At 35.8% G+C, this 19,386-nt stretch overlaps 3 protein-coding genes across 8 annotated transcripts; 1 reads left to right on the top strand and 2 right to left on the bottom strand.

The window, feature by feature from the left end:
- Window positions 1-4,965: 4,965 nt before the first annotated feature.
- On the bottom strand, window positions 4,966-7,933 carry LOC110600945 (acyl carrier protein 1, chloroplastic). Of its 2 annotated transcripts, none has more exons than XM_021737900.2 (4): window positions 7,644-7,933; window positions 6,921-7,034; window positions 6,259-6,384; window positions 4,966-5,317 (listed from the first exon to the last, which is right to left on the bottom strand). In XM_021737900.2, the coding sequence occupies exons 1-4, from the start codon at window positions 7,710-7,712 to the stop codon at window positions 5,195-5,197; spliced, it is 432 nt and encodes a 143-aa protein (XP_021593592.1). In that variant the 5' UTR covers window positions 7,713-7,933; the 3' UTR covers window positions 4,966-5,194. The 2 variants fall into 2 exon arrangements, with proteins under 2 accessions (XP_021593592.1, XP_021593593.1); XM_021737901.2 differs by having other exon boundaries at window positions 6,259-6,381; window positions 7,644-7,923.
- A 1,876-nt stretch (window positions 7,934-9,809) lies between these two features.
- On the top strand, window positions 9,810-13,526 carry LOC110601174 (vesicle-associated protein 1-2). Of its 3 annotated transcripts, none has more exons than XM_021738217.2 (9): window positions 9,810-9,899; window positions 10,343-10,395; window positions 10,718-10,788; window positions 10,939-11,020; window positions 11,416-11,531; window positions 11,642-11,824; window positions 12,219-12,413; window positions 12,645-12,722; window positions 13,179-13,526. In XM_021738217.2, the coding sequence occupies exons 2-9, from the start codon at window positions 10,347-10,349 to the stop codon at window positions 13,287-13,289; spliced, it is 885 nt and encodes a 294-aa protein (XP_021593909.1). In that variant the 5' UTR covers window positions 9,810-9,899; window positions 10,343-10,346; the 3' UTR covers window positions 13,290-13,526. The 3 variants fall into 3 exon arrangements, with proteins under 3 accessions (XP_021593909.1, XP_021593910.1, XP_021593908.1); XM_021738218.2 differs by having other exon boundaries at window positions 9,832-9,886; XM_021738216.2 differs by lacking the exon at window positions 9,810-9,899 and adding an exon at window positions 9,906-10,145.
- Window positions 13,527-14,123: 597 nt separating this feature from the next.
- Window positions 14,124-19,147, bottom strand: LOC110601209 (sodium/hydrogen exchanger 2). Of its 3 annotated transcripts, none has more exons than XM_021738263.2 (15): window positions 18,797-19,147; window positions 18,369-18,702; window positions 18,139-18,278; window positions 17,537-17,634; window positions 17,111-17,170; window positions 16,987-17,033; window positions 16,694-16,888; window positions 16,549-16,595; window positions 16,150-16,216; window positions 15,909-16,009; window positions 15,679-15,780; window positions 15,408-15,546; window positions 15,260-15,322; window positions 14,929-15,012; window positions 14,124-14,780 (listed from the first exon to the last, which is right to left on the bottom strand). In XM_021738263.2, exons 2-15 carry the CDS (start codon window positions 18,540-18,542, stop codon window positions 14,454-14,456), a joined length of 1,644 nt encoding a protein of 547 aa, XP_021593955.1. In that variant the 5' UTR covers window positions 18,543-18,702; window positions 18,797-19,147; the 3' UTR covers window positions 14,124-14,453. The 3 variants fall into 3 exon arrangements, with proteins under 3 accessions (XP_021593955.1, XP_021593954.1, XP_021593956.1); XM_021738262.2 differs by having other exon boundaries at window positions 18,904-19,147; XM_021738264.2 differs by having other exon boundaries at window positions 18,139-18,257; window positions 18,904-19,147.
- Between the last annotated feature and the right edge of the window lie 239 nt (window positions 19,148-19,386).

Below are 19,386 nucleotides of genomic sequence, written 5' to 3'. Positions count from 1 at the left end.
GAACATGGTATTCTTATCTCCTGAAATTTGCCACAAGTGCATGTTTGATCCATGAGTTTGACCACTTGCTTTTGCCTCCCATTTGCAGTAATTATTTCGCAAACCATTGTCTGACTATTGAACCGCCGGACTCTATATCAATTTGCTTTAATTGCATTAGCACGCAATGTGTCACTACAATACTGACTGAAAACATAGCCTCTGCTTTGTTGATCCAAAAATATTGTCCTCCGCGTATCAAAATAATGGACACACTGGAAAAATATTTTTTCAACCATTGCCGTTATTGGCAACGCCCGAAATCCTTTCATCATGCCGTGCGATTCTGCCATGTTCGTTGTCATCACGCCATACCTCTGTCCACCATCATACGATCTCGTCCATTTCTCTAAATTTATCTTAATTGCCCAATCGTATGATTATGGGTGCACCTCCCGAATATTGTTCATTGCATCATAAAATTTTCTTTTCTGATTTTCATTTGCTGATATAAATGACAAGTTTATAACAGTTAAATTACCACGAGTCAAAAGAGACATTAAATTTAAAATACTAAGTAAACTTCGTATTAAAACATGACACATACCTGCCTTGCGCAACGCTTCCTTTATTGCTGCATTTTTTAATGTCTTATTATAATTACTCAGAACATGTCTGATGCAGTAACGATGATGACCAGATGGAGGTTGCCACCAATCTTTCTACATCGCCTTAAGAATTCCAGCATGGCGATATGAAATTACACATAAATCTTCTCAATTGGTCACGAAGATCCTTAAGCAATCCATAAACCATAACCAATTGTCACCGTCCTCCTTATCAACAATGGCAAAAGCTAATGAAAATAGTTGATTATTTCCATCAAGTGCGGTTGCACACAGTATACACCCGGTATATTTTCCGTACAAGAATGTCCCATCGATTGAGATAACAGGTCAGCAATATTTAAATCCCTCAATCAATTGCTTAAAAGCCCAAAACATACGGTCAAACACACGACACATCGATTTAATCGCTCATTTATCCAATGTGGATTATCTTCGATTATGTATACTGTTTCTGGGTTAAACTGATGAAGGGCAGTCATGAATCAACGCAAACGACTGTATGATTCATCCCAACTCCCATAAAGCCGTGCAATTGCCTTCTACTTAGCTTTCCATGTTTTCTGATAAGACGGCTTGTACTCAAATTTATCCCGCACTTCAATTTGTAGGGCAACAATTTTTATATCGGGTTGATGTTCAATTAATGCAAATATGAATGAACAAATGAAATTCTCTTCCAATTGGCTATGGTTTTTTGTTACCTGAGGATTTGTATATGTGTGCGGTCCATTGTATCTCGTAATTTTCCATACATCCTCCCCTTCTTTCTTGGATGCTCGAAGCCTCCATGCACATCCACTGTCTTTGTCTTTACACTTTATAGAATACCTCTTCTCCCTTGTTTCATGATAACAAAATTGATGGTGATGTCTTAGATGATATTCTTTTGCAGCCGCAGCCACTGCATCTCTCGAAGAAAATATCATCCCAACTTAAAACTCTTGCGAAGGATCCCAAAAATAACGACCTTCTGGCTTATCATAAGGATCCACCCTCAGCAAATCAAAGTCTATTTCTGCATATGGGGGAGGATGAACAACAGGCACAATAGGATTAGGAAATTGTGTGTTGTAATATCGAGACTCACTACCAATATTCTCCTGTCCATTATCATCGTCATCATCCTCAGTAGACATCCATGAATCATCGTCGTTCTCATCCTCGTCCTCGTCCTCATTCTCTACTGTATCAGATAAATTAATTGACGGTCCTGCAAGACTATCAGATAAATTAATTGACGGTCCTGCAAGACTATCAGATAAACCATAATCATCAACTACATTTTGCTCTTCACATGGTTCATCATTTGATTCAACAGCAGTTCCAGATGGACCAATATCAGCATCCTCATTTATAGTATCAACAAAACGAAGTATCTTAACATATATTTATATACCAGGTATACCACCAATTTGATACAAGTAATTAAACATACTACAACATCATCTTCACCCCATATCTCCTTACATTCAAATTGTAAGGATCCATCCACAATTGTAGGCTTTCTAAAACTAATCGTCTCTATAAATTTATTATTCTTGGATAATCCAATTGCACGGCAGCACGAGCAATTTTACCGACCAATTGATTAAAACTTATCCATTTACCCAATGGAATAATCTTTGAAAAACCTCCATCATAATCGTAACCATTAAAACTATTTATAACATTACCATCCCAATGAATATTAGCATATGCAGGAACTGCCATTTCTCTGAAAAAAAAAAGAATAATAAATAATTTTACCACCATTTACTATATACATAAAGAAAATAAAAATTCAGAATATAAAATATTTTAAACTTACCTGCATTTCTTCTTTTGTATTCGAATCAATAAGAGTAGAAATAATATTTTTGTGAAATTTGTAGAGGGGAAAAAACAGTTTATAGAACGTAATTTATTGAGATATAATGCAAATTTTAAATAATTTATAAAGTAATGGATGTGGTAATTTACAGAGAGACCGGAAATGAGAGTGATGTATAGAGGGATAGAGTGATTGGTCGGAGTGATTGGTGATTGGGGGGTGATTGGTGGGATAATTTATAGGCGGAGGCGGGTTCTAGTTCGACACCAACACTGTCGAAATAGGGTCACGGACTGTAAAGCACCATGTATGCACCAGCATGCATGCATGCCCTTGCGTGCATGCAGGGCCACATGCATGCCCCTGCGTACATGCAGGGCCGTGATGCAGATACGGCCCTGCATGCATTAGTCAGCTCTTCGGCACTTATAGTGCCGAAGAGCTTTGAGGCGGGTTCTAGTTCGACACCAACACTGTCGAAATAGGGTCACGGACCGTAAAGCGCCATGCATGCCGTACATGCATGCCCCTGCGTGGCTCTTCGGCACTTATAGTGCCGAAGAGCTTTCTTTATTAAAATAATTTTAAAATAAAAAAATAGAACAACTTTATTAAAATAATTTTAAAATAAAAAAATAAAACATATTAAATATTTTCAAAAATTAAAATATTATATTTTTAAATAACTATTAAATTTTATTATCTCTTAATTTATATTTATTTTAAAAATATTAAATTTTATTTTTAACAGTATAATAAATTTTAATTTTTTTTAATATATATATATATATATATATAATATTTTAATAATAAATAAGTTTTTCGTATACTATTTAAATTTAAAAAATATTTTAATTTTCGTGTGGGCTAGGCGTTGAGTTGAGTTGGAGAAGCGCTGGGCTCGAATTGGCGTTTGCGGGCTGGAGCTGTCGCTGGATCAAATGCTGAGTGGGCTGTGAGGATCTTGCGGGCCGGGCCAGGTCCTGGTACGCGGGCCAACAGCAGGCCAGGTGGAGCGTGCGGGCCAGCAGCAGGCCAGGTGGAGCACGCGGGCCAGCAGCAAGCCAGGTGGAGCGCACGGGCCAGCAGCAGGCCGACAAAAGGCAAGAGGAGCGTTGGGCCGCAAAACTCATGCCGATCGATGAGTGCAAGCAGGCCGAACAATTTCCAACAGGAGCTGGCAGATTGCAATTGTCCTAGTTTTGGCCCAGTTTTAGCGTAGTTTTTGTGTGTTCAGCATGGGAAGATTCCCAAAGCTGCTGAAGGGAGCTGGACACCAAATGGGAGAGGCGGCAGCAGTAAGGCTTCTCAAGAAGCTTCCATGTGGCAAGTTGTCATTGGAATGTTTGCTCAACAAGCCCTTAATTTTTAGTCACATATTGGACCCATGCACAACTATAAATACCCCTTTTAGAACTTGTGAGAGCACTTGTAGAGAAATTCTTGCCCACCCTTTGTACACTTGTAATCTCATTTTATTGAATTTCCACTTCCCTTTCCGAATCTCACTCGACATTTTAGTCCACTTCCCTTCCCTAATCCCACTCGGCATTTTAATCAATCAATCACAAGCAGAAATCCCACTCGACATTTTAATCAACCAATCACAAACTTCTACTGTGCACTTTTAAATTTTCCTTCATCAAATTTTCTTTTATTATCTTCGACCATCGTCAAATTTTCTTTTATTATCTTCGACCATCACAATTGATAACAGCCGAACTTCATTTATTTGGGCCTAGGTTAGATTTAAGAAAAAAATATTGGTCCGAAATTCATCAAGCCCTTTTTAAACGGGCCGATCCAGCATCTCAAATCCTAATCCGGTCGCATGAGGCAGACCGGACCTATCGAAGACTCGGATCCAATAGGAAGCAATCCAACGTGACGTGAAGGAGAAAAATTGACTCAATCACTTCGCAGCCCTGCCCGCATACGCGCTGGGAGAGTTAAATGGCCGTAGGGATCCTGACACTCTTGTACGTACGGATTTAAGTGACAGAAACATATGATATTGTAGCAGAAAAACAGTTAAATGTCGCTGGTGGACAACGGCTTCCTCTCCACCTAAACTTACAACACTACTATAAATTTTATTTTTTATTTTTAAGATTTCAGCTTATTACTTTTTGAATTTACTTTTTGAATTTCAGAACATCAACCATAGCTTATTATTTTTTATTTTTTGAATTTCAGATCAACCACCACTAAGTTACTGAAGTTGCTCTCACTTTGCCAAAACCCTCCCTCATGTTACATTCTTCAGCTACTCTCCAGATTATATTCTTTAGCTAATTTCTATTGGAGGTGCTTTCGGCTTGTTTAGCCAATTTATTTTCAATTCTCACAAGGGTATTTTCAATTCTCACAAGGGAGTGTTAGGAAGCTAAACTTAGTTCAATTGGACTAAGGGCCACACGGATTGACATCATGCGTCATTTTGACGTTAAAAGTTGATTGCATTGTCCCAGCAGATATCAAACAATGTCTTTCAGGATTATGCTGATGTTGCGTTGTCCACCATTAAAACTGAAAATAAGAGGATACTTTTGCAAAATCACATGCTTATAATATATTTAACTGTTAACATAACAATTCCAGGCTTCACTTGCAAGTTCTACCTGAGAGGCACATAACTTATATAAAAAGGAAATTCAACAAAACCCTTGGTGGGTTATTTTCGGTTCGCTAAAACGGCAACCGCCCCACTCCCCCACCCCCCCAAAAAAAGACATTAAAATATAGGACTACCATGTCTTTATACCACTTTTAAGTACTATTTTTTCTCAAGAAGATCCTCAATGAGATCTGCAGCATCTTGAACAGTTCTAATACTCTGGGCTCTTTCTTCTTCCACGCTGATTCCAAATTGCTCCTCAAGTCCCATTATGATCTCAACCTGAATAAAAGAAGGTAATTTAAGTTGATGAGAATAAGAGAAATTGTAAGCTGATGAGGATAATAGTGATGACAATCTAAACAGAGGATTGTTCCCTGAGGAGAACTCCTCTGTAACTTTGCAGTCACAAGTGATTAAGGGAGATACTTTAGATATAACTGCTCAATCCACAATCTTTGTTAAGTTTAGATATAACTGCTCTGGTAGCTAAACAATAATATGTCCAGTATTTTTGTCAGAATTCTGGAATGCAGGCTGGTAAACAACCTGATGCTATATGTCAGCTCTAATTTCTTGCAAGAAAGTTTGTTTATCCAAAAGAAGGAGGGCCCGGGGGAGGGGGAGAGAGGGAGAGAGAGAGAGGGGTTGAAATGAGAAAACATACAGAATATGTAGATGTGCATTCAACTACCAACCAAAAGGGAAAAGTATAAATAATTAAAAGAAAGCAAATCATGCTGCTGACATTGATATAGACAACATAAACAATGATACAATGTTACATACAACATAAACAATAATATACTATTAAAGGGTTTTTTTGCTTACCTTACGAAAATTAGTACTTTTAAACTATTTCAATCAATCAAGTGTAAATGGTCAATAAGTAGTTCACATGTTTCAGAAAAAGCAACTGATAAGTAGATTTATTATTACAATTACGAAAGAGTAATTTAAATAAGATATGTGATAGAGTTCTAAAATTAAACGAGGACAATATAGTGAAATACTTGGTCAAACAACTAAAATGACAAGCTAGCCCCTCTCACCCCAATCCCAAAAAAAAATAAAAAAATTCAGCCAAAAAAATGTTATGCAGAAACATTTCAGCTTATTTTTATAGCTTATAAGCTGAAATTAAGTCAAGACAAACACCCTCTTACTCATACTATGTTGGGCGAAGAGATAGGTTTAAAATATAGGAGCGGACAGTGAAGTACCGTGTCAAGAGAATCGGCTCCCAATACAGCAAATTTCGAATCTGCATTGACAACAGCGTCAGCTGATAGTGCTAGCTGATTCCTCACAATTTCACACACTTTGTCCAACGTCTCTGGTTTAGCCTGCTAACAAAAATAGGCATCACTTGCTGGCTGTATCTCATTTATATAAAAAGGATGCTATTTAGTGGATGCCATGTGCGTATAACCATTAGTAAGTATATTTTAACTAAGTGTATCTACCAACAAGTAATGAAATTACTAGAGCTTAAGAGCACACTATTAAGTAACCAGAATCATCCTTTGAATTACAAAATTATTTGTAAACTAAATTACTGAAAAACAAGTTCATTTTCATGTCAAATAATGATGAAGACACAGATAGCTTGAAAACCCTGATCATGCGCAATGTACGGTCTAATTTAACACCCTATTATGTCAAATCAAAATATGACACAGAAAACATACAATGTGATCTCGTTCAATTCAGTTTCGCCAGAATTTATTTGACAAACAACATCACCAAGTATCCAATAGAATGAGAGGAACATGTGTATAACTTCTATTACAGAACCAACCATAAAGGCCATGCTTATACAGATTCAATGCTAAAGCAATATTCAACTATGTCTGTAGTCTAAATAAAGGCTTAAAGTACACACCACACAGGAAACGCGGAAATGAGATGCTCCCTTTTGCAACCTAAGAGAGGGGATGCTCCTTCCTCTAATGGGAAGTGAAACCGACCTCAGACTTGAGATACCATTGCTTGGTGTCTGCCCAAAAGTTAGAACAGAAAAACCATGTAAGTCCAGGTATGCTTATACAATGAAAGATAATTATATCGCCAAGAGCATCCTAAATTTAATAATAGTATATATAAAAACGGCACCAAATTGATCGTCACACTACAACCGTATTGACGGATTCAAAACCACCTGGGATCAAAGCCTGACAAGGTTTAGCATTTAAATAGGAAACAAATTTCAGAATATGACATCAAACACATGGCCAGATTAGCTTTTGCTAGATGATTTATGGCATTTGAATGAGTGAAATAATTTGAAAGGATTTTATTAGCTCAGAATCAGCAATATACCAAATGCCTCAAAAGAATTCAAAAAAAAAGAAAGAAAGAAACTCTATTGCATGAATTAGAGTCTATATGAATTGGGTAGCAAATCTAAAAACAATCCCTCTTCCCAAAATAATAATAACGGAAAACAGAAAGAAGCTATACAAGTTCAAGATTTAGGACTCATGAAAAGGCCAGACATTTCAATCAGGGTAATAAGAAAACATGAAGAAGCAAGCACCAAGAGCATCAATAATAAACAAATAAATCAAACAAAGAGAAGGGAAAGCAGAACAAGATTGTAATTTACCAGGAAGGTAAGCTTGGAGGACCTTGAGAAAGAAGTCATGGAGATCGAAGCTCCTGAAATAGAGGCCATGGCTGCTTGTTCAACAAGAAGAAAGAACACGCAGAGAGAGAGAGAGAGAGTGAGCACTAGGAGTGTGTGCGTGAAAGGGCAAGTGCTCAAGATTCAGGGACTGATGAACTGCTTCTTGTTTTATACTCGAATTGCCATCTTTCGTGGCTGCTTGTTTGTTGAGATCAAAAGAATTGTTGGCTTTGTTTCTATCGAAATTCGGACTGTTTGGTTCTCCGTTTTGTTTTCTCCAGTGTTTGGTTTCAGGGTTAAGTTATCAACCATAACAGCCCGATTTGGGTTTTCTTGGCTTGGTGGCCAACCGCCACCAACAATTTAACATTCGGTCACTTGTTTTTTTTTTTTTTTGGTTTGTCATAATTAAAAACAAAATTCATAAATTTTAATTTTATATATTTATATATTTTCTATTAATAAATAACAAAATATAATATCGTTCATGATAAATTATTATCTGGTCTTTAAATTTTATCATTACATACAATTTTATTATTATTAACATTTTAATTTTATCGATTACTTTCTTAATTCTTTAAATAATAATTAAATTAATATATCAAAAGAATAATAATAATAATAATATTTTTATATAAATAAATTATTTTCCCGATTAAAAAAATTTTGTTTCACAGATTAAATTAAAAGAGATATAAAAAAATTGCACAATCAAATCAGATAAATTTAAATTAAAAATATTCAATAAATATATATATAAGATATTTTTTTCATATATGAAGGAGATAGCGTGATTTGTTAATGATACACATTTTAGGAGTGAATTAAAATATGAAAAAGGCGAAAAAAATGACCAAAAAAATTAAATTAAACGTGTATAAAGTTGCCTTTCTCATGTCCACTTTTATGTATTAAAATTGGTTGATTTAATAGAAAAACTGCTATTTTAGTTAAATTAAAAAATACAATTTAATTTGAATCAACTCACGACACGTATAAACAAATGAAAATTTGAAATTTAAGGGATTAAATATCTGTAAATTTAAATTTACTTCATCAATAAATTAAACTTAAACTTGGTTGATTTATGGAAAATAAATCAAGTGAGACCAAGCTTTTATGGTACCAAATTTTGAATAAAGCTTGATTCACTTACAGCACGATGGATCTTGATCTGATCAAAGCTAGGCCGAGTGAAAATGTTGCCTAGTTGGATTCTGATGGTTCGACACATAAGAAGGTCCCAAATAGCTGCAAAAGAAATATACTTTTTAAATTTGTGAACTTTGCTCAGAAGTGGGAGATGTAAAGAAAGCCATTGTATTTTACTTTTTGACTTCAAAAGAAAGAAACATCATAAGAGAAAATATGGCTGGCTTTTTTTCTTTTTTATGCTGACCTGCTATTTACCAAAGGGCATAATCAAAATGTGCCCTTCTTTTTCTTTTATCCTTTACCGGTTCCTTTTTTTATTGTCGGCAACTAAAGCACCGCTTTGCCTTTTTTTTTTGTTTTTTTAAGTTTTTTAAAAAATGTTGTTTAAAATAATTCATACTTTATCCCATTGTTCAAAGTTAATAAATTTAATTTTTTTTATTTAAAAAAACAGAAACATATACAAATCGAGCTTATAACTAACGAAATACGTAACAATTAGTATAAGATGGGTTGTTAAAAAATACTGGCGTAAATATTTGGCATTTAAAATAAAACCGTTGGCCTTGGTTCCTGCAAAGCCATTAGCGTTACCAGTTTAGCCATGCATCGGCTCCTAAATTCGGTTCCTCTGTTGCGTTGCTTCCTTTAAACGCACGTCTCGCGGGTTTTCTTTCTTTCTTTTCTTTTTCTTTTTAAAAAAAATTTCACCGAACTAAAATGAACTATTTAAAAAGTACATGTTCATTCTCAATAAAGTAACGATATAAAATGGTCATATTTTATATTTTTTAAACGTTCCAAATGCAATATCAACGTTTCTTTATTTAAAAAGTTAAAAGTTTCTTAATAGCTAATTTCAATGAATTGATAAAATTTTAAAATTAATTAATTGAACATTAAAAATACATATCCTGATGTATAAATAGGATACTGATTGGATGGTGGGTCAGAGGCAGTAGCAGCGTCTGAAAAACTTGGTTAAAAAGAAGCGCGCAAGCCGAGTGAGCCGTTGGAGAGAAGGGTGTTAGTTTTTGATAGAAACAAAGAAGCGAAACAACAAGGTAGAAGCAGCCGGTACAACCGCTCTCTCTCTCTCTCTCTCTCTCTCTCTCTCTATCTCATCTCTTCTGCTCTGCGTCTGTGTCAGGGACCAAACTCTCTCACATTCCCCAATAACACTCTTCCTTCTCTCTCTCTCTCTCTCTCTCTCTCGATCACCCGAGAAACCACCATCCTTTTTACTCTGCACAACTCTCTCTCTCTCTCTCTGCGATTTCGAAGCCTCTTCTTGTTCGGATCTGCATTTTCTATGAATTATCAGTATGCCTTGTATTACTGTTTAATTTTGTGTGTTATATGATATACATTTTGATCAACTAGTTAATTTTATGCTTGATCAGTCGTCTTCTCTAGTGCTGTATTTGTTTCATTTACCAATTTTAATTTTTTTTTTTAGTGATGTTATTGGTTAATTGACAATTTTTCTTTATTTTGTTTTTATTGTTTTGGGTGTTTAGAGTCATGACTTCGGAGCTCTTGGAAATCCAGCCCCGAGAACTCAAGTTTACCTGTGAGTATGATTTGCTCTGCTCTGTGGAGGGTAATTTACTGTGGTAGTACCGTTAAATTCATATGTTAAAGATTGGGACATCGTTTTTCCATACGACTGATTGCTTCAACATGAAATCAACTTATTAATGGCTCACTTCAATCTCAAAGTTTTCGAAAATAAAAAAAAATCTCAAAGTTCACAAATTTATCATCCTTCACACGAGAACAATTGTCTGCTTGGATCTTTTTTTTCCCCAATTTTCCCAAGATGTAGTGCATTTTCTTTTCCAGTGACTTGGTTGTTTAATGAATTGCTAAAGTAACGAATTTGGCTTGTATAGTTGAATTGAAGAAACAAAGCTCGTGTTCAGTTCAATTGGGTAACAGGTCTGATCAGTATGTTGCATTCAAGGTGCGACCTCTATGTTCCTCGCATTTATGCCTACGATGCAATAGCTGTGCAAATGTTCAATGCATGTGAAATTATTTCAAAAAAGAAAAGATCAGTGCGTTCTATATGATACATGGAAAAACTAAATAATTCACAAAAAATTACTGGCAGGTGAAGACTACATCTCCAAAAAAATATTGCGTACGGCCTAACATAGGCATTATTAGGCCAAAAGCAACTTGCGAATTCACAGGTTTATGACCATCTTCTCTCTTAAATTAGCTGAAATTTTATTGAATATGTGTTCATAATATTAGCACATACTGCTATACACTAAGTCATTTTGAAAGGCCAAAAAAAAAAAAAAAGATAGCATATGTTTTAAGCTCAATTATTTCATGTCACCTATTGATTTGGGTGAGAATTATGCTTTTTGTGAAAATAAATAAGCTTCTTGTTCTTAGTTATGAAGAAAGCTTTGATACAACAAGGACATTGTTAAGCATGTTGCTAGTCATAATTTGATTGTTAAAGCCATGGTTATAAGCCAACTTCCACGGTAGTGGAACCCATAAGTTACTGCTATTTTCTTACATTATCAGGAAATATAATAGATAGGTTGTTGTTCACATTTTTTGGTTCTTGTAGTTACCATGCAAGCTCAGAAGGTAGCTCCCCCTGATTTGCAGTGCAAAGACAAGTTCCTTATTCAAAGCACAGTTGTGCCCTTTGGAACAACTGATGAGGACATTACCTCTGGCATGGTAAGAATATGCCGTTTCCTTTCAGTTTATATATTTATGTAGTAAGAATTTGTGGCTCTATTTTGTTTTGTATTTTTCCTTTAGTAATATCATCTTGTCTTATTTGGCAGTTTTCTAAAGAAAGTGGGAAATACATTGATGAGAAGAAGCTGAGGGTTGTTCTTATTAGTCCACCACATTCACCCGTTCTGCTTCCAAACAATGGAGAATTGAAGAAAGACTCATCTTATGATGCCCCATTGCACAAAAATATAGCACAAAATGGCATTGAGAACATACCTCCACCTCAAAGGGTAAGAAGTTTATATACTGTTGTTAAGATCATCTCAACAAAGCTCCAGTACCTCCTCTTCCTCTCCCCTAGCCCCTCAAGTTTCATTTTTGTTGCATGTTTACTTATCTGTTTTTGTCTAGTTCTTGGAGCATTCTCATGGGGCTCTATTCATGCAATTGCATGATCTGTTGCCATGTACGTAGCTGCTTGACATTGGTAGTTGTCTACCTACAGTAGTTTGACAGTTTGCAATAGCATGCAAGATCTAGCCCTCTGATTATAGCAGTTTTATTGACTTGTGCATTTCAGAGGGATCTGGGAAGTGAAAGTTGCAGCAGAAATATGCTTAGTTGCTGTTTGCTTTTCACAAACACTCTATAAACCTGACATAATTCCTATGCCTCTTGTATCAGTTAGCTGAGGATGTTGCAGACTTTCAGCCTGCAAAGGATATGGAGGAGTTAAAGGCAGCTAAAGATGCTGAGGCCAGACATGTTGATAATGCAATGAACTTTGAATCAGCCAAGGAGGCAGTGGAACCAAAGTTAGTTAAGGATTTGGAGGAGTTGAAATCAAAGCTACAACTAACGAGTTCAAAATTACAAGAGGTCTGTTCTCTACCATTGTGGTTTCAACTTAGTGTTATGGTAGCCTTGCATTCATTTCTGTCCTCTTCAGGGGAAATATATGCCTCTTCTGTCATAAACCATACCATTTATATTGTCATTTTTCCTCTTTGAAAAATCATTAGTATGAAAAGCTTTTGGAGAAATTATTTTATGATGATATACCACTCAGTTATCAAGGTCATCCTTATTGGTTTTTTTTTGTTTCTGCAGGCTGATCATACAATCACAAAGCTGACTAAAGAGAGGAGCGCAGCCATTAGAGAGAAGGATATTCTCAAGCATGAAGTAGTGAGTAATTTATTACTCTGCTTTTCCTATTGTTAAGGCTAGTAAGTAATAACCCAGATAAAAAGCTGGAGAAGTTTTCTGCTATACTAGTTTTGTGGTTCAGTGGTAAAGTCTACTAGACAAAAGTGGAAACCCGCTATGGTGAAAAGATAAAGCTACAATATCTTTTAACTCTCTAAATATTAAATTTCAGTCGGTTTACCCAAATCTTCCATTCTGCCTTAAGTGGGTATTCATTAATTATCTGTGCTTGTAAATACCGTAAAACTTTGTCATCTCTAATCCTCACAATTTGAATCATGTTTTAATGCTTGGGATGGATAAGGAGTTGTGCAGAACTAACTTGGATCAAATGATAGCTAACCATCTTGTACATTTGACTTATCTCAAGCATAAGAGAAGTAAAACGCTTCCAGTTGTATAGTGATTCTTATATTGGCTGTTTCCTCTTTGTAGGAGTTGTTAAGGAGAAAAAGAATGAAAAGAATTCAGGTGGGTTTTCCTCTTCTTTATGTTTGTATGGTTGCTCTCATCAGTCTGGCATTTGGATATCTTCTTCATCCCTAGGCAGAAGGTTTTTGTAATTTAAACGTGTCGAGTATGTACTAATGGACAGGTATAGGAGAATCTGATTGCAAAGAGCTTTTTTTTTGTGTTTTTTTTCCATATTTGATTTGTTGTGTGATATGTATGTAGCAGTTCTTGAAATGGTGCATGTAAAGGGAGCTGATCTCTTGTAATAAAAGAAATTATAAGCTATAAAATTCATACCTTTATGGTCGGATGCTTTTGCATTGTTCCATATCTTGAGATTTCCCTTTCATACATATATATACATATATAAAAATTTTCCTCACAGTTGTAGAATGCATGTGATGCTTTTAACAGGAGTTAGTGTTGGCTTGTGAGGGGTTGTCCTGTTTCCCAAATTTTCAAGGGAAAGTTTTGACATTTCAATTTTTTTTTTTTTTTTTTTTGTGGATAGTAACTGGAAAATTAATGTTTCCTTTAAAGTTGGGACTAACTGCGTAGGTTCTATTCTTGTTGATGATGTAAATTTCTTCTTTCCATCCGAAAATTCTTGGCAGAATCTGCTGACTTTCAAGTTCCTTTATTGTTTACCCTGTTAAGATTACAATATATTTTGTAGTTCCTGTATTTTGACATAATTAGCCTATATAGTCGTTATTTTTAGTTGACTAATGTCCATTTTTTTAATACATAAGATGAAAGAATTTGATTTTGCATAATACAATAACATTTTAATTAAGTTTTTCCTTAAAATTAAAATTTTTTAAAAATATATGGAGACTAGATAGTAATTTATATTATTTCCATGTTCCAGGCACCAGAATAAAACAATTTCACTTTTCAGAGGCACACATTATATAGAGAGAGTGAGACAGACAAATCAATATAGTATATTTCAACTCCAGAAAAATAAACAGTGGTGATATCTTCTCCAATGCTTCAGCACAACTGTAAAAATTTCAGTAAGTAGTGATTTTACAAAATCCAGTATGGGAAGTGAGAACATCATATGCTCTCTGGAACGCAATCTCAGTTGACAAACCATATACACATGAAAACCCAAAAAGAAAAAAAAAACAAACTTCAAGCTGCCAGGTTGACTATAAAAATGGCGTCACAACCTCACTCTGAAATCTCTGACTATGGACAAATTTCACACCGAAATTAGTAGTCATATGTTTGTTGAAAATTTCTCTCCTCTCACTGCTGCCATTGGAGAAGACTTTCGTCAGCTGGAGATCCGGGCACGTAAGGTACAAAACCGCGGCCACCGAAAACAGGCCGCATGAAGGCATCATCAAATTTTCGCCAATAATGGTGGACAGTGTGAGAAGGGGTACTCAAGAGCATCCTTAAACTGGTTGGGTGGGAAAAATTGGAGCTGCCCTTGTTGTCCTCTAAATCTTGCCCATTGAGAAGGGGCACAGTAAGGTATTTAGGACTGGACGGTTCAGAAGACATGTTGGAATTGTGTTTTGGAGATGGAAGCAGGATCCTCACTAGTGGTTTTGTCATCAAACCGAACACCTGCACAGAGCCAACAATTAGCTAACCTGGTCTTTTTTGTTTCGCTGTATAGGCTTGTGGTTACCTACATCTGGCCAAGCCCCAACGAGCAGAGCTTGTTATAGCAGGTTGCCTCGCTTAACTATACACAAATGAGGTAGTGTCTTACCACTGTGCTGAAAAGGACAACTGTGATTGTACTGGTGATCATGATTGCACTCCCACGCAACTGTGTATGGCCTGAAATAGTAAACTGCATAAATAATAATTAAAAAATCATTCAGTGGACATGAACATACTCCATGAAAAGAATGTAAAATCATTGCAGAAAGTCTATTAGAATCATTTCCAAATCCCCAAGTTTTGGACTTTGTTAGTGTATGGCAGGACTGTACAACTGCTCGAGGCGGAAGAATGGAACTAATATCAACGGCTTATAGGTAAAAAGGAAAAGTTCAGTTCATGTCCTGTAACAAAAGCATGCATTCAATCTTCTTTACCTGATTATAAGCAAGAGCCATTGAGACAGCACCACGCATAAGACCAGCCCACCAAATTGTTACCTGCCAAGTGAAATTCCACAGGGACATTTAGTTCATTGGTTCAAGAACACCAAGGTTAGAAACTGGAATATCTTGAAAGCAGTACCTGTTGCTTTATGTCAATTTTCTCGTAGGAAGACTTCTTAGTCAAGTTGGATAGAAAAGATAAGGGGAAAACAAAGGCTGCCCTTCCAACCAGAACCAATCCCAAGAGTATTGCACTCACACCTACAGAAGTTCGAGGACTGAAATAAACCAGAATTAAATAATTAGCACCACACTCAGAAAAGGGTACACTTATCTGCATTTGACTTGCATTATGCAATCTTGGAATTTATTTTCCTAAACTCACTTCTGTGCAGTAGCCTTGCTCTTACCTGTGGCTTACAAACTTCCATTTCTCAATGTCCAAGGCATCCATGCCAACATACAGGAAAATGAATATCTCAGCGACAAATGACAAAGTGGCAAAAGCATGCCTGAAACGGTTGATAAGAAGCCAAATATGAGTAATGCAACAACTAAGACTACATCTCTAAAGAAAAGAAAAGGGAAGATTGCGATCAAAACTTCCACAGTAACATTTACGCAAATATAGCTAACATACCTTGTTGTCACTCTCGAACTTTCTGTCACATTATGCCATGTATAATGAGACATAACAATCCCACAAAAGAATACAGTGAGAATGGCACTTAAATAGAATAGCTGCAAAAGAACAAAAAAAACAAAATTTCGACAAGGTTAGAAAGTCTTCTGTCCCCAAATCTTAAATCTGCAAGTTGAAGGAAGCAGAAAATGAGGGTCTCAGGCGAGTTGCCCTACTTTACTATTCGTTTGAAACTTACTTCAGCCAGCATATATGAAAGGTAAGCCATGAGAATCATTAGAGCAACCTCACGGTCGGTGGAGTGCCTGGATTTTGCAATAAAACAGAAATTATAAGAACTACCGAGTCGTTACACCAAAATTCATTTCACATATTGTGATATTATTTAATATTATATGAACTACCATCATATTTATTGTGCAAGAAGCAACTTGAGGTCACTATGAGATCAGAAGGTACTAAAAGCAAGTAAATAACAAATATATTTGACAGCAACAATCCACTCATAAATTCAAAATCATTTTTGTTCCTTTTTATGCCACTTGCTACTGAACTGCTTTGATCATTATGTTTTCCTGTGTTCCATCCGCCATTAAGATGATAGGGAAAGTTAATGAGCAGGACAATGTTTACAGACCTGCCAAAGTACAGCTTCTTAATAATGTATGCACTGAGTAGTCCAGCCTGCAGAGATTAAAAGCATAATATATGATGTCATGAAAGTGCATAACAAGTAAATGCATGAAAAATGAAAAAAACAGAGAGGAGTGTGAGATACTTACTAAAACTCCCAAAATGGTGCTTGAGACAAACAGATTTAGGAAGTTCCCAAAAAATTGCATAGCAACACTAGAATTGATGTGGGAGAGATCAAAGCTCTGGATTGCATTGAAAAACACCACTGATGTGGCATCATTTACCACACCTTCTCCAAAGACCAGACTGTACAATAAAGGTGTCTCATCCTGATTAAGCACCTGCAGGAACATAAATTAAATTAAGATAGTTAACTAATCTCCGGGTGTTTTCTGCAAGAGCTATGAAAAAGACATTAGCTTCACTATGCCATTTATACCTGCAAGGTACAAACAGAATCCGTTGCAGAAAATATTGCTCCAATTGCTGCAATAAAAGGAGATAAGTATACATAAAATGTGGGAAAATAGAGAAAAAAAAATTATAAACGAAATTTAGCATACCAAGATAGTCTCCTATGTCAAGGGAACCGATGTTCATTTTCTTGAAGAAGTGCATAGCACCTAAATAGAAAAACAAAAATCATGAGAAAGTATAACTAAGGCCAGTTCTCAGAACTCAAAAAGATAAAATATTAATTAGTTTGCCTTTTACAGCTTCATAATTTTCCATAATAAGTCTTTCATCTGTTTCCATCCTCTCTCTAATTATTCTCCATTCTAAAAACATGGCAAATCATGAATTAGAAATATGGAAGAACGATAGAATCATTCCCATTACATGTTTATGAATGTTTTATTTATGCTGTTTATGATATAAAACTACAATAAAGGACAAAATCAACCATCAGCTCAGCAGCAGCAGCATCTACACATGCAAATGGCACCATGGGAAATTATCTATGGATACATTCGACAGTTTCAGTTTACCTATAGATATGACACCAGTGGATATCAAAGTTCCAACTGCACCAAAGAGAACGATAGTCATGAAATTGCGGAAAAATTGCTTCTTCTTCACCTGGAAACTGGTGGGCGAACAATAAAAATCAAAATTGAGGAACAGAGGAAACCACAACGATGGTCATGAAAATTGAGAATCCTAAGAGACATTTTTTTTTAATAGAGAAAAACACGCATTTGTATGGGTGAATGATGTAGCCATCACTCCAATTCTAAGGCTGCTAACACCATCCAAATAAACCTAGTCTCTACAGTCGCTAGTTTCTGAGAGGCATATGAAGTCACTTCTACCACCTGGACTTATTTGAATTGGATCAGTCTATATGGCAAGAGAAGCAAAATACAGCCTTAAGATAATAGACTACAGCACTTGAAATATCGATGATTCTTTTCATCTTTGTTGAACGCAGTAATTACTAATTCCGTAATAGCTTGCTTTCTCCTAGTCTAAGATTTTAAAATTTATGCATTTTTAGTACCTTCATTATTCTTCCTTCAGTAACCATCAAACCAATGAATAAACAAACCCCGAACCAGAAAATTGGGAAAATCAGAAGTACCCAACTTACCCAGCATTAAAAATAATTGGCGGAAGAAGATAGATAAAGAATAAATCTTCACTAAACACTAAAAGACGTGAGCTCTTTCCTCCAGATGTAAGCAGAATAACCACCCCAGTGCACAGACCCTGCATTAACTCACCATAAACCTATTGCAGATTATGCCTTTTTATACATGTAAACCATCAAAACTATACACATGACATGCACAAATGTAAGAAAGAGAAAACGATACTGACAATAGCAAGGGCTGTGATGGACTCGTTCATCCACCGGTTCTCTTCCAGTAAATGGCCAATAATAATACATGCGCAGAGAAGTGCCACAAAAAGATTTATCGATACCACTGATGAGTGATCCGATCCTACTACATCTTCCGATTTCGACAAAACAGAGGCTAGAGAGAGCGCCATTGTAGTATAAAGAATTCTCTATGAGAAGAAGATCCTGATTCTTAAACTGATATAATTACAACCAACAGGTCGAGTATAAGCTTTCAACTTTCTTCAAATCCTGTAACTTGAATCTGTAAGGTAACATATCAATTGCGACTAGCTTTATGTTAACAAGGTCCTGCGAGTATGGAAAAATATCGTGATTTAAGTGAACCGATCTAGAAATAAAAATTTATATTCTTCTATTTAAGGGGGGAAAAAACTTTCCATACAGGTTTTCTCGGCTTTTTTCTTGCCGTCCAAACAAAGGTTACTAAAAAACACAGCAAATCCAAATCTAGCGTACAGAATCAGACAGAGCAGAAACTCGCTCACTCACCGCGAAGCTCAAGCATTTCTGGCTACTTCAAGTTCAAAAGCTAAGAAAAACCAAATTCAAACAAAAACTACTTCGATGCTTTTGAAACTTCAACTGATCAAAGTATCAATGAAAAACCAAAAATCTTCATAGAAATCTCTGGTTTAAGCAAATCCAGTAAAGTCTAAGCAAATATGGAGAGAGAACAAAAGGCCAAAGAAGAAGAGAGAGGAGAGAGCTAAGACATGGAAGAACTGAGGCCGCGAAAGAAAGGAATATATACAGCTTTAAAACGAAACCCGTAATCGAAAGTTCAAATACTTGCAGCGCGACGACCGTTGATGAAAAATATATGGTAAATTACGGTCACGATTAAGGTTTGTTATTATAGTGTTGGATGTAGCTCAACATTTCCTTGTAAAAGGAAATAGAGGGAAAAAGGAAAGGAAGATTATTAGAGTTTAGAGAAAGGTCCGCTGAGAATGATTTTGTCGTCAACATACT

The sequence above is a fragment of the Manihot esculenta genome, chromosome 15 (assembly GCF_001659605.2).
Source record: "Manihot esculenta cultivar AM560-2 chromosome 15, M.esculenta_v8, whole genome shotgun sequence".
NCBI classification, from domain to species: Eukaryota; Viridiplantae; Streptophyta; class Magnoliopsida; order Malpighiales; family Euphorbiaceae; genus Manihot; species Manihot esculenta.
This window is presented reverse-complemented; position numbering and strand designations above follow the sequence as displayed.